The sequence below is a fragment of the Saimiri boliviensis genome, chromosome 2 (genome assembly GCF_048565385.1).
Source record: "Saimiri boliviensis isolate mSaiBol1 chromosome 2, mSaiBol1.pri, whole genome shotgun sequence".
NCBI lineage: Eukaryota > Metazoa > Chordata > Mammalia > Primates > Cebidae > Saimiri > Saimiri boliviensis.
In genome coordinates, this window is record NC_133450.1 from 194,628,097 (window position 1) to 194,640,404 (window position 12,308).

Below are 12,308 nucleotides of genomic sequence, written 5' to 3' on the forward strand. Positions count from 1 at the left end.
CTCTGCAGTGAATGGGAATTTTTGGTTTAGAGTTTAACATGTTTTCCTGGTCTTTCTCCTAGTGACTGACACAGAAATATGAAATAATAAACTGATTCCAAAAAAAGCACCTATGTTAACCATTTGGGAGTAAAAACAGATGACAATGTAAAGGCAAATGATGAATGTATCAAAGAGAATGAAGGAACAGATAGCATATATATGTAGGAACACAGTAGCTTTAAAATAACAGAAAGATGAGGAAAAGGACAGAGATGCCAAGTGAAGCAGAGAGTTTCTACGTTTGTCATCTGCCCTTGCATGTCCCATGTTCCCTTATGTAATAAATCTCTAATGGATGCCTTACTGTTACGGAGTGTTTATATGATCAGCTTATGAGAATGCAAAGAAACTAAATAATGGACAGTTAACGTTCTGGAAAAACAATTTATCTTGCTAGGAGCTGGTTTCTCATTGCATTTAGAATAAAATTCAAACAGCTGTAACCCTTCCAGGCCTGATATATCTGGCCCCTGCAAACTGACCTTCACGTCTTCCCACTGCCATCCTCATTCTTCAAGTTCTAGCTACGTTGGCTTTCTTTCATCTTTGGACTTTCTTAACTGGCTCCTTCTGCAAGACCTTTGCCCTGCTATGCTATTTCTCTGGAATGCTTTTCCCTTGGCTGAATTTTTCCGTGCAATTCACATCTTAGTTCAATTTTAATCTCCCCCAAGAGATTTCCCATCCTATCTAAAGCAGTCCATGCCCTTCCCTATCTCTAGGTCCCTCTATCACATTAACTAGCTAGATTTCCTTCAAACCTCTTGAAGTTCCCTTATTTATTCTTTTGAGTTTTTTGCTACTTCACCTTCCCCATAGAACATGAGCTCAGGGGTCTTCTGTTTCATTCATTGCTATATCCCCAACACGTAGAATAGAACATGACACATAGTGAGCAATGAATGAATGAGAAAGGGTAAAGGACTCACAGTGGAACTGCCTACGAACGAAAGGAATACTGGACAAAAAGAAATGGACTAGGAAAGAAAATCAGGAAAAAGAGGAAAAAGAATGGGGTCTAGGTACTGAGAATTAGTTCTAGTGTACAATTTTATTCCTATTAAAAGTTTTTTACATGCATTCCAAGCAGAGGGAATAGTAAGTGTTAAGAGAAAGTCTTTCCACTACCACAGGAAGCTAGTTTTTTACTTTGTTATTGTAGTGGTTTTGTTTTCAGTGTGTGTGTTGGGGGAGGATGGGTGTGAGGGATCCCCGTGTTTCTCTCAGGGGAAAGCTGGGTTTTTCTCTCCCAGGCTGCAGGTGTTGCTGCATCTTCTTAGTGATACCAATGGAGCACTAGACAGGAATACCACCCATGGCAGCTCTGCAGCTTACTGTTAAGACTTTTAGGCCAAGAGGCAGGAAAGAGTAAAGGAATGATCACCACACTGTACCAGGGGTATACTGGTGAGAGGTAAGATGATCTGGATGGTAGAGGTGACTCCCAATTTGTTTTTATCCAGAAAAAGATGGATAAATGCTCTGGCATTGCTGTGGCCCAGGGATCTGTGACCATGGTTGCTTGTGCAGGCAGCAGCCAATACTTTTGAATGGCTACCTTGGGAATATAAAACTATGTGTGTGGGGGCAGAAAACCCATAGTATTTGCCACATCAGAAAAATCCATTCATGAAAGACAGAGAATGATAAAAGTCTTCTCAGCCTTAGCAAAATGGGTGCTTTTATTTTCACAGACATGTCTATGCAAATACACTCAGTCACAAAAGAGAGCTTCTTAAGCCTGACCATAACTTAAACTGTGAAAGGTGAGTGAGCCTGTTAAGAGACTTCCACCCTTCTGGTAACCTATGTCCCTTGATATGGGAAGGATATCTTAGTTCTCCCTAGCTCCTTGCTTAGGATTAAATGAGAGACTTCAGCTTTGGTGTAAAGCTGTCAGCTGCCCTAATCAAGGACAATACACAAAAATTAGACTTCTTCTAAGAATAAGGGATGAAATGAAGGAAGATCTAGAGGCGGGTAGGAACAAAAGAGCAGAACTGAGCCTGCATCTGCAGAAAATGTCCAAGGACAGCAGATCCTAATTCAGCTCAATCGGGAAAAACCATGTTAGTGTGCGGGTAGAGATACTGGACAGGAAGGATGGCCTTAGCCTTCAGCAATGAAGTCAGGGGAGGGGATATCTGCATGCAATCGACAAATGAATTAGAGCAGGAATGTAAACCAGCAGTGCTTCCCTATCTTGGGCCTGGCTAGCTTAAAGTGGCTCCACTGTCATTGGTCAAAAAACTTTCATGAGGAGATCCAATCATTAATACAACAAACTCTAATGAGTTCTAAGTTGGAGATGGTTCAGTTCTAAAGCTTGGGGGTGGACAGGTCACTGAGAGAGGAGGAATGAAGGAGCGGGATCCGAACATTGTAATAAGTCATCTAGGAGCTCTGATCACTTTGGACGTTGCTGGGGGATACATCACAGCTCACTATAACACTACAGCACATACTTATATCTGTTTGTTCCCCCAAGCTAATATGACAATGGGTTGCTGCTATCTTAGCTTACAGAGACATTATTTAGTCCACGTTATACTCAGATTTTACAAAAGAGACTTTGACCACATAGATATTTATAAAATAAATGTGGTTAAGAAAAAAGTGCAGGGGCTTGAAGTCAGAAGAGCTCTGTTCCCATTCTGGTTATGCTGCTGTTCAGCTTTACGACCTGGAGAACAGTTTAGCATCTCTGGGTCTCAATTTGTTCATCTGTAGAGCGTGGGTAATCAACCCTTATGTAATCCCTCAGTGGTCTTGAGTGCATCTCAAGATGGAAGTTCACTGTGGGAATTTAAAAGCAAACTGTGGCACTGAAACACACTGGACGATCGCTTGAACTCGAATATCATCATCCATCCTTATAAAAAAACTTGCCAGTCACTGTCTGGTAAGTACTGTCAAAGACACTTCTTTGTAACTTTTGAGAAAAGTAATTTTCAGACTCTGGTCTTAGAATAAACTCACAAGGGGTCTCATTTTCAAACTGGAGATCATTTCCAGTTTGAACGAACAATTGTTATTTTTGGCTTGGCTGAAAGTAGGGGCAGGTGAGAGCTGAGCTGCACATCCTTCAGAGGTCACAGTGAAAAGTCAGTCTTTATTCTAGCAGTGCTTGGTCTGGAGTAGCTGGTACATAGGTGGCAGCCCCATGCACTACCTCATACTTAAGCAACATCACCAGGATCTTTTTTTCTGAAATAAACTTGAGTTGTATATGCTTATTATAGGAGAGAAAAGTTTTCCAAGTGTCTTCTATGGACCAAGCACTTGCTAGGTGTTTTATATATATTCTGCCATTTAATCCTCAAGGTAATTTTAACAGGTATTACTGTCCTGATTTTACAGGTAAAGAAATTGAGACCCAGAGTGATTATATGATGTGTCCAAGGTGGTCATGTCATTAGGGCATGGCAGAGATATGAAATAAAAGTTTAGGTCTTCTGACTTCAGTCCATGCTTTTTTTTTTTTTTTCCTGTAACATCATGCTATCTAGAAGAAATAGAAATGAGAGTAAGCAGTCAGCCAGCAGAGTCAGGAAAAACGATATGCTGCTTGTAAAGAGCTCTCCCATACTATATCATTCTGAAATGTCCAGTTTTCAAAGAGTCAGAATAGTACAGAAATATTCCATGTTAAATCACTACTCACATAAGCAATCTGACTTTGATGGTTCAGAAGCTCTTCCAGATCTTGTCATGCCTTCATGTTCTCACTAACAATATTAATTATCAGTGTACTACAGACATATAGAAAAAGAAAATGCCAGGTAACAGAAAAGCCAGATCATCTGCCTCCAAGATGCCGGGCACTGCACGGCTTTTATCAGTTTTTATTACGCCACATCAAGGAAACAAATGGAATCTATCCACATGGTCCTGCCTCACTGGGTGTATATTCTAAACATACATCCATTTTCATACCTAATGAGAGAGAACTCAATTTCAAAGGATCTCACCTTTCACACAATTCTATCCTTCAGATCCTAAAACAGTCATATCACTGTGCGCAAGATTTTTGGCAGTCACAAGCTCTATCACAGAGAAGAGCTTAAAAACAAATGGAGAATATAACCAGTGTTCAAATGCACCCTCACTGGGTGGGTCAGACTGCATGAGGCAGTGTGGCTGTGTGGAGGGAGAGGTCCGGACCTGTGGCAAACTGCTGCTCCTGCCAGGAGGCTACCAAAGCCAAGGCTCTTGTCTTACTGATCGTCCTCAGCTGCCCCAGTGCCTATATCTCTAGCAACAGTAAACAGTGAAATACCTGCAGGCAACCATATCTAAATAAAGAGATCGATATTTGAATCTTCAAGAAGTGGCCAACTTTGGAAAGGCATTTCTTGGCACCCTAGAGGAGACTGGGATGAAAGTTGTACCGGAGACTGGAGAAGAGCCCTATGTGTTTCACGAGGTTTGGCTCCACTACGTAGGCCCTCTCTCCCTTGGCCCTCAATAGTGAGTACAGTGCCATGTCCTTGCCAAAACCCTTGTGGCAGTATACTTGGGACAGGTAGGTGAGGGTCCGGCGGGCCGCAGGGGCAGGGAAGAGCATGGCTGGGGTGCAACACTGAGAGGCAGGAACCACGCTGTACAGGGAAGGACTCAGCCGCCGCAGTTCCAGGAAATAGTGCCGACCTACCAGCTCCACCAGACCCATGCTATACAGGGAGAAGAAGAGCACTATAGGCCAGCTAAACCCTGGACGGCTGGCAAACCTCATGTATATCCAGGTCAGTAAGGGCCCCAGCAACATGCCCACACCAACCCACTCCAGGATCCGCATGGGCTCCGGGTTGATGTAGTGCTGGAGCCTCTCGGGGTGATAGAGCTTGAGATAAAGGGCATCTCTGAGATGTGGCTCAGAGAAGCGAGCCCGCAGAAGGTGCTCCAAGACTGGGAAGATCTGCTCTTCCGGAATAGCATCGTCTTCTACCATCAGGACGTAGTCTGGGTTGTAGGTCTGCAGGGATGACTCCAGGCAATAGACATAGTCCTGCTTCTCTTTCTCAAATGAGTTGGTTGAAGGGTCATCACCATAATCATCCTCAGTGCCCTCATAGCGATTGGCCACAGGGACGTACTTGGAGAGCAACTTGGCATCCAAATGGCTCACACTACGCTCTACGTTGCACAGGAAGAGTTGGTGCCCCTCACACTGGGGGCCACACTGCTGAAGAAGCCGGTGGAACTGGGACACCACCTGCAAGACATAGTGGAAGCCAGGCTGCCTGTCCACAGTGATGATGGTGATCACCAGCCAGGGCCGGGGGGTGGCTTGCCAGACAATGGGCACTGAGCCATTGGCAGAGGGAAGCTCCTCAAAATAGTGGAGGGCAGCCTCGCCCTCTTTCAAGCTTTGCTGCAGGAACTCTTGGCTCATTTGGTTCAGATGCCAATGACGCAGATAGAAGTAAGAGTGTAGAAGTCGGTGACAAGCCAGTGGGGCCAGCAGGCCAAATGTCACCACCGTTAGGATGAAGAGCTGGACAGCGGTGCTGCCCCAGGAGAGTCGCCGCAGCCTCCGGAGGAGCATGGCAGCTGGAGAGGTTGAAGTGTTCATGAGGTCAACTTTGTTCATGTCTGGTCCCAAGAAAAAACCATCCTGGAACTCAGGCCAGAGTCATCAGAAGTCAAACCTAAAGAGAGAAGAAGTAGGTAATGGTAAGGATAACTTAAAAACAAAAAGAGGCCAAGAACTGAACTCAGTACATGTCAAAGCAGAAATTATAATTCAAGGCTCTGTAGCTTCTAGAGACTTTATTTTCTGAATGAAACTGTTCTTTGGTTGTGCCTGCTAACAACCTATGCGATATTTTTACTATTTCCATGAGTAACAAGATCTCAGTGCATCCAACCAAGTCTCCATGCCTAAAGATACTTACTTAGGTTTACAATGTGCCACAAAATCTCCAGGTAGGCTGTTAGGATCGTTATTTCTATTCACCAGCTACACAGACAATGGGTTCTTAAAACAGGCAAAAAAGCAAGGCTTGGCACAAAGGAAATACAGACGTTTAGAGCAAGTTCCAGCATAAGGGCCAAGTAAATACTTGTTGATTAACTGTGCATATAGCAATTACCAAAAAAACTGTCCAGCAAGAGAAGGAATACTTAGGATTCCCTGAAATATCTTTGTTACTTAATGTCATTTTCCATTCATATGTCTGTAATCTCACCAACAATACTTAAAATTGCACATTAATATAATCCTGCTTGTTCTCTCATTTTATTTTTATAGATCATGGGTACCAATGAGAGGAAGTTTCTCCCATAAGCAAGCAAAGAGCTTGTTTGGGAGGGGAGGAAACATCTGGAGGAAGATCCAAGAGTAGCTTTTCAATGAGGGAGGGAAGAGGCAGGCAGAGTTGAAGATGGAAGAGACAGTTGCCCCCAGTTTGGTCCAGGAAACAATGCTGTGTGATGTGAGGGTTCAGAGCATGGCCTGAGGCCAGGCTCATGTTGCTGTGAATCCTGGCTCTGCATCTCACTTGGTGGGAAGACAGTTTACCTCTCTGTATCTTACATTTCTCAGCTCTCAAATGAAAATAACAATACCTGTCTTGTAGGGTTACTGTGAATATTAAATGTGTTAAGAAGCAAAATAATGCAGAGCAAAAAATGCCATTAAAATCTATCCATATGTTCAAACTCATAAAAATATTTTAGAAGTTAGCAGGTCTAATGTTCTGATGGAAAACGGACTACTGGCAAAAAAAAAAAACAAAAAACAAAACAAAACAAAAACCCCAGAATTAAAAAGACAAAGCCAGCACACAGCAATTACTAGTAAGGTCAATGCAAAACTAAATGGTGTCTGCAGTATAGAAAGTAAACCTGTTGCCTCAGAAACATAATAAGGTTTACACAGATTTGAGGAAAAGTATCTAGTTTGTGAGTTATTGCAAAGGGAGGATTGCCCAGGAACCATAGGAGGCTGCTGTGGAACAGACTAAGTCATTGTGCTCAAATCCATCTTCTCTCCTTGGGCACACAGAAAGACTTCATTTCTTACCTTGCCTTCTCCAGGTACAGTCATGTGACTAGGGCTTGTCAGCAAAGTGACAGGTGTGACACCTGGGACAAGGTAGTTGAGAACAGATATGCCAGGTCGACTTTCTCTTTCCCCATCTGCCAGCTGAATGGAGAGCCCTGGTGGATCTAGAGGAGGGTGGAGCCACCAGATGGCAGAAACCTGGGCCCTTGAATCCTGTACATACGTATCCCAGTGTTGGGACTGTATGGAACAGAGGTCCCTCCCACTGCCCACCTCCCAGTACCCTCCCAAACTAGAGTGGACTGTGTTGTGAGCGATGCATAAACCACTGTGTCTAGACACCAATAATTTTTGGACTTTATTACAGCAGTTAGCCTACAGTTGTGTAGAATACCAAATGTCTATAGCACAGTGACATGGTAGTTTCTCAAGTAGAGAAACAAGTTTCATTTCAGCCACAGAAGCAGATTGTACTATGGGACCCAAAGGTGAGAACGAAGAGATCTAGATAGTACCCAAAGATGGAACAAAGCAGGGAGAGGTTTGAATAGTATGCAACCCCAGTCTTGCTGGTTTATGAATGTCCAGGGCAGGCGTCCCTAAACTTTTTACACAGGGGGCCAGTTCACTGTCCCTCAGACTGTTGGAGGGCCACCACATACTGTGCTCCTCTCACTGACCACCAATCAAAGAGGTGCCCCTTCCTGAAGTGCAGCGGGGGGGGGGGGGCAGATAAATAGCCTCAGGGGGCCGCATGCGGCCCACGGGCTGTAGTTTGGGGATGCCTGGTCCAGGGTATTGCAGACTGGTTGCTTCTTCCTCTGCTCTGCTCAGGGCAATGGTGTTAACAAATCATGTGGCTGCACATCCATGTGGCCTCGCCAGTTTCACATCACTATTAATGGAAGCCAATACTAGAACTGGGCTGAGCTCACACTCCTGCGTTATTGGCTTTGGGAAAGGAGGCATTCAAGTGGCTTTCTGCTCACACTATTATCCCTGCCTTTGCTGTTACCACAGGGAAGCTGGATCAATCTAGAGGAAGGAACTAGAGTCAATGAGATAGGGCAGGCAGCTTGGAAAATGCCAGGCATATAGTAAGGGCCATCATGTACTATGATAGGGCAGGAGGAAAGAAATGGAAACACCTAGTACAGACATAAAGAGGACCTTTGGGCCCAGGCAATTTATCCTACTGGGGGCAATAAAATCATTAACATTTCCTATAGTCCTTTCCTTTAAAACTATGTCTGTGGGACTGCTGTTCTGATAATCAGGAAAAGAGAGGGATTCGGTTCAGAGGCCACATGGTCCCTGCCTATATTAATCAGCTTTGCTGGGGTGATTAACAGCGTCAGATCTTCATAACTTAAAGTAATAACATGTATTTCTTGCATACGGGTCTGTGGATAGCTGTGGCTCCGCTGGGGTCAGCTCCAGAATGTAGGCCAGAATTAGTTCATGCCACGGGCCCCTCCTTCTAGATCAAGCTGCAAAAGAAACAAACACCTGGGGTGTGTTCTTAGGTTGCCTGGAAGTTACCCAAGAGGCAGAGTCAAAACATGCAGGTACATTTACATCCTTGTTCCAGTGTGCCACAAATCAAGTCCACTCATCGTGCCTTGGCCAAAGCAATGGTACAGGAATATTTACTCCTCCCACAGAGCAGGAGGGGAAAGTGAACATTCACTAGAAAAGAAAAGCAACAGGCCAATTTCTCAATCCTCAGGAGAAAAGCAAGCATCTAGCAATCTGCTCAGAGAGTATGGAAATTTTTTTTAGAATACTCACAGGGCTTAAGACCCAGCCCTCAACCCCAATCGTTACACATTGAGCGAATAAGGACAGGCTTCAGTAACGATCCCAAAAATCTCAGTGGCTTGAGAACTAAGGTTGAATTCTTGCTTATATTACTTGTCCATTGGAGGTCAATTGTGCCTCTGTTGCCTGTTGTCTGTATTTCTAGGACCCAGGCAGGTAGAACTGGTGTTTTTTTTGTTTTGTTTTGTTTTTTAACACTGCTGGTTTTGTGGTAGAGAGAAAAAAGAGAAATAGTTAACCACAAGCTGGCTCTCAAAGGCACTGCTCAAAAGTGACACAAGTCACTTCCATCCACATTTCACGGACTGGAACAAGTCACATAATAACTCAAGTTCAACAGTAGAGTTATGTCATTTTCCTGCAAGAAGGGAGTGCCAAAAGATACATGGCCATAACTGAAGCCAATGAAGGACTGAAGAAATTGCCCCCAGGGAGGGGCAGAAAATATTCTGAACAATAATGCAATCTACCACACCCACCCAGTACACAGGAGCTGGGATCAGATCCTTCATCCAAGATTAGATGACTGCTTTTCTCAAAATCTAACCACATTGAGTTATATAGTCATTCGAGAATATGTTTTTGTTTACTTTTTAAAAAATATTTTCTTAAAAGATTTAACCAATTGCTGCACAGGAGGCTGTGGTGTCCAATGCCACCTATAATTTATTTCAACTTACTGATCTGGTTTTAAGAAGAATGGACAGATGGATGTGGTAGCTGAAGCTTGTAACCTCAGCACTTTAGGAGGCTGAGGCGGGGAAATGATCGGCTGGAGCCTCGGAGTTTGAGACCAGCCTGGGCAACATGGCAAAACCCAGTCTCAACAAAAGATACAAAAATTAGCCAGGCGTGGTAGCATGTATGTGTAGTCCTAGCTACTCAGGAGGCTGAGGCAGGAGGATCACCTGAGTCCTGGCAGGTCGAGGCTGCAGTGAGCTGTGATTGCGCCACTGCACTTCAGCCTGAGTGACAGAGAAAAACCCTGTCTTAAAAATAAATAAATAAATAAATAAATAAATAAATAAATAAACAAATAAAACACAAAGATAAATGGCGTTAGGGGAACATATATAAAAACACAGGATTTTTCACCACTGGTTAGGTGAAGGAGTTTTTTACTCCCAGTCCAATCATAAGGGTGAGACAAGAGGGCTATGTCTGTGTTACTATTCTGATCGTCTTTTTCCAGAATTCCAGTTGCCCATGATGTCACAGGCTGAGGCCCACACTCTAGAGACATTGTGGACTGATTGGCACCTGGGAGCTGACCTAATAACAATCGCACCATTACAGCTCCGATTCTACAGAAAAATACATACCCAGTTCTTATCTATGCCTTGCATGTGCTCTTTGAAACACAACTCTTCCCTAAACAGAATTCTCTACCTGTTACCATGTCTAGAGTGTAGGGCTCAGAGAAGACACCAAAGGACACAGACTCTGAGAAATGAACATGAACTAGGGCTTAGATGAATAAATGCAGCGACGACTCAACAGTTGCATTTTAGTGCAACTTCTGAAAACTAAACTAAAGGATCCACAGGGTGTGGGAGACATAATACCAGGGTGTGAGTCAGGAGATGCGTGCTCAAGAATGTTCTGTGTTTCCCAAATCTACTATATGAATGGCACCACTACTTCCCAGGCACCTCAGTCTAAAACACTGGTTCTAACTTCTCACCTCGTGCAGTCACTTTCTAATCCGACCTCTTTAATTATGCCTCTCTTTGCCCCCTGCCTTCCCCTTGTCAAGCCTTCCTCCCTGCCACATTCTAGTGTCTCCTCAGTCCCTCCAAACCTGCTGATTGCAACAGGCTCCTAACAGAGCTTCTGAACTCCAGAATGAGCAACACAAGCCAAAAGATCTGGGTCCAGTTCTCATCCCAGCACTCACTAATTTGATCAATTTATATAAAAAATAATTTATCTCTCTGAGCCTATTTTATTTCTCTGCAAAAAAGGAAAATAAAAGATATCTCATTTATAGAGGCATTGTGAAGATGAAGGGGCAATAGCTAGGATAGCCCTTTGTCAGGCATAGGAGACTGAGCAAATGATGGTGATGTTTTACCTGATCAGCAGCTGTATGATACTCTGAAGCATAAGTAAGAACATGGCATTCTTTTCTGTAAAACTATTCCATGATTCTCCCATGACTGTAGAATAAAGTCCAGATTATTTGCCAAGATTCTTCACAATCCATTTCTAACTATCTTCCCAGCCACATTTCTGCTCCTCACACTGTCTAACTCAACCATCAAGGATCAGCTCACAAGGTACCCCTTCCAAAAGCCAACCCTGATCTCTCCAACCAGAAATAACCTTTTTTCCCCTCAAGACTGGGTCCCTTTCTATGAACTTTTCCTCCAGGGCATTCATCTGTCACTTTCTCCTTCAGACTCTATTTATAGAGTACTATAAATATTCAGTATCTATTTATAGCTGCCACTTATTAAGGCCATACTATCCATCCCAGTGTTGTGCTAGACCCTTGCATCTACTTCTTCTGAACAAAACAACTCTCAAATAGCAATGGAATTAATCCCATTTGGTTGAAAAAACTGATGCTACCAATTTGTAAGCAGAAAATACAAGCACAGGGATAAATTTCAAAGCTCATGTTTTCCCATGATGCCTGCTGTCTTCCATGGCCTTGTTTATGGCTCTTGACTTATGATCCCATTGGACTTTTACATCCCTTTTTAGTAGATTCAGTCTGATTTATCTTTGGTATCCCTCACAGACCCAGCGCAAAACTATGCATAGAAGACACTCAATGCTTTTTGAGCAAATAAATGGCCTCTTTTGACCTCTACAGGTCTCAGGTCTTCAGTTATAAAATTTGTAGTATTAAATAGCTGGTCATATACTGGGTAGAGATCAACTTATTTGTAAATGTTTGCTGAGCCCTTATGTGCCAGACACTGTTCTAAGCACCTCATCTATTGATCCTCATAAAAAGCCCATGAGAAGTATGACTATGAAGCCCATGATATACTTTTAAAAACTAAGCTTTTAAGTAGGGTGGCAAAACTTGAACCCAGGCAGACTGTGTCCAGAACTCGCGTTCTCAACCAATATGCACTACTGCCTGTACAAATTTGGAACCCAGGGAAATCAACGGAAAAACCGTTAGAGATGGCAATAGATTTTCAAAACATGGTTGCTACCAGAATATGCAAAAATAATATATAATATACATAGCAAATATAATACACTATATATGCAAGCATTACATATCTGTATTATAATATTATGATTGCTTTCATGTAAACAATCACCAGTGAATTAATGGAATAAAAGATCCCAGTCAAAAGGGAAAAAATAAATAACAAAAATATCTAGAAATAAATTTCAGAAATATGCAGAATATACACACATATTACAAAATTCTACCAAAGGGTATTTAAAAAGTCATTAATAAACAGAAAAA

The 12,308-nt window shown here is 43.0% G+C and overlaps 1 protein-coding gene across 1 annotated transcript; it reads right to left on the minus strand.

Moving 5' to 3' along the window:
• Positions 1 to 1,697: 1,697 nt before the first annotated feature.
• Positions 1,698 to 5,635, minus strand: PGAP4 (post-GPI attachment to proteins GalNAc transferase 4). The gene has a single exon (XM_003940101.4). It carries the CDS (start codon positions 5,633 to 5,635, stop codon positions 4,406 to 4,408), a length of 1,230 nt encoding a protein of 409 aa, XP_003940150.1. The 3' UTR covers positions 1,698 to 4,405.
• Positions 5,636 to 12,308: the final 6,673 nt, after the last annotated feature.

Bases quoted from the DNA above. Each gene is read 5' to 3' on its own strand.
- PGAP4 (XM_003940101.4), bottom strand. From the start codon at position 5,635: ATGAACAAAGTTGACCTCATGAACACTTCAACCTCTCCAGCTGCCATG.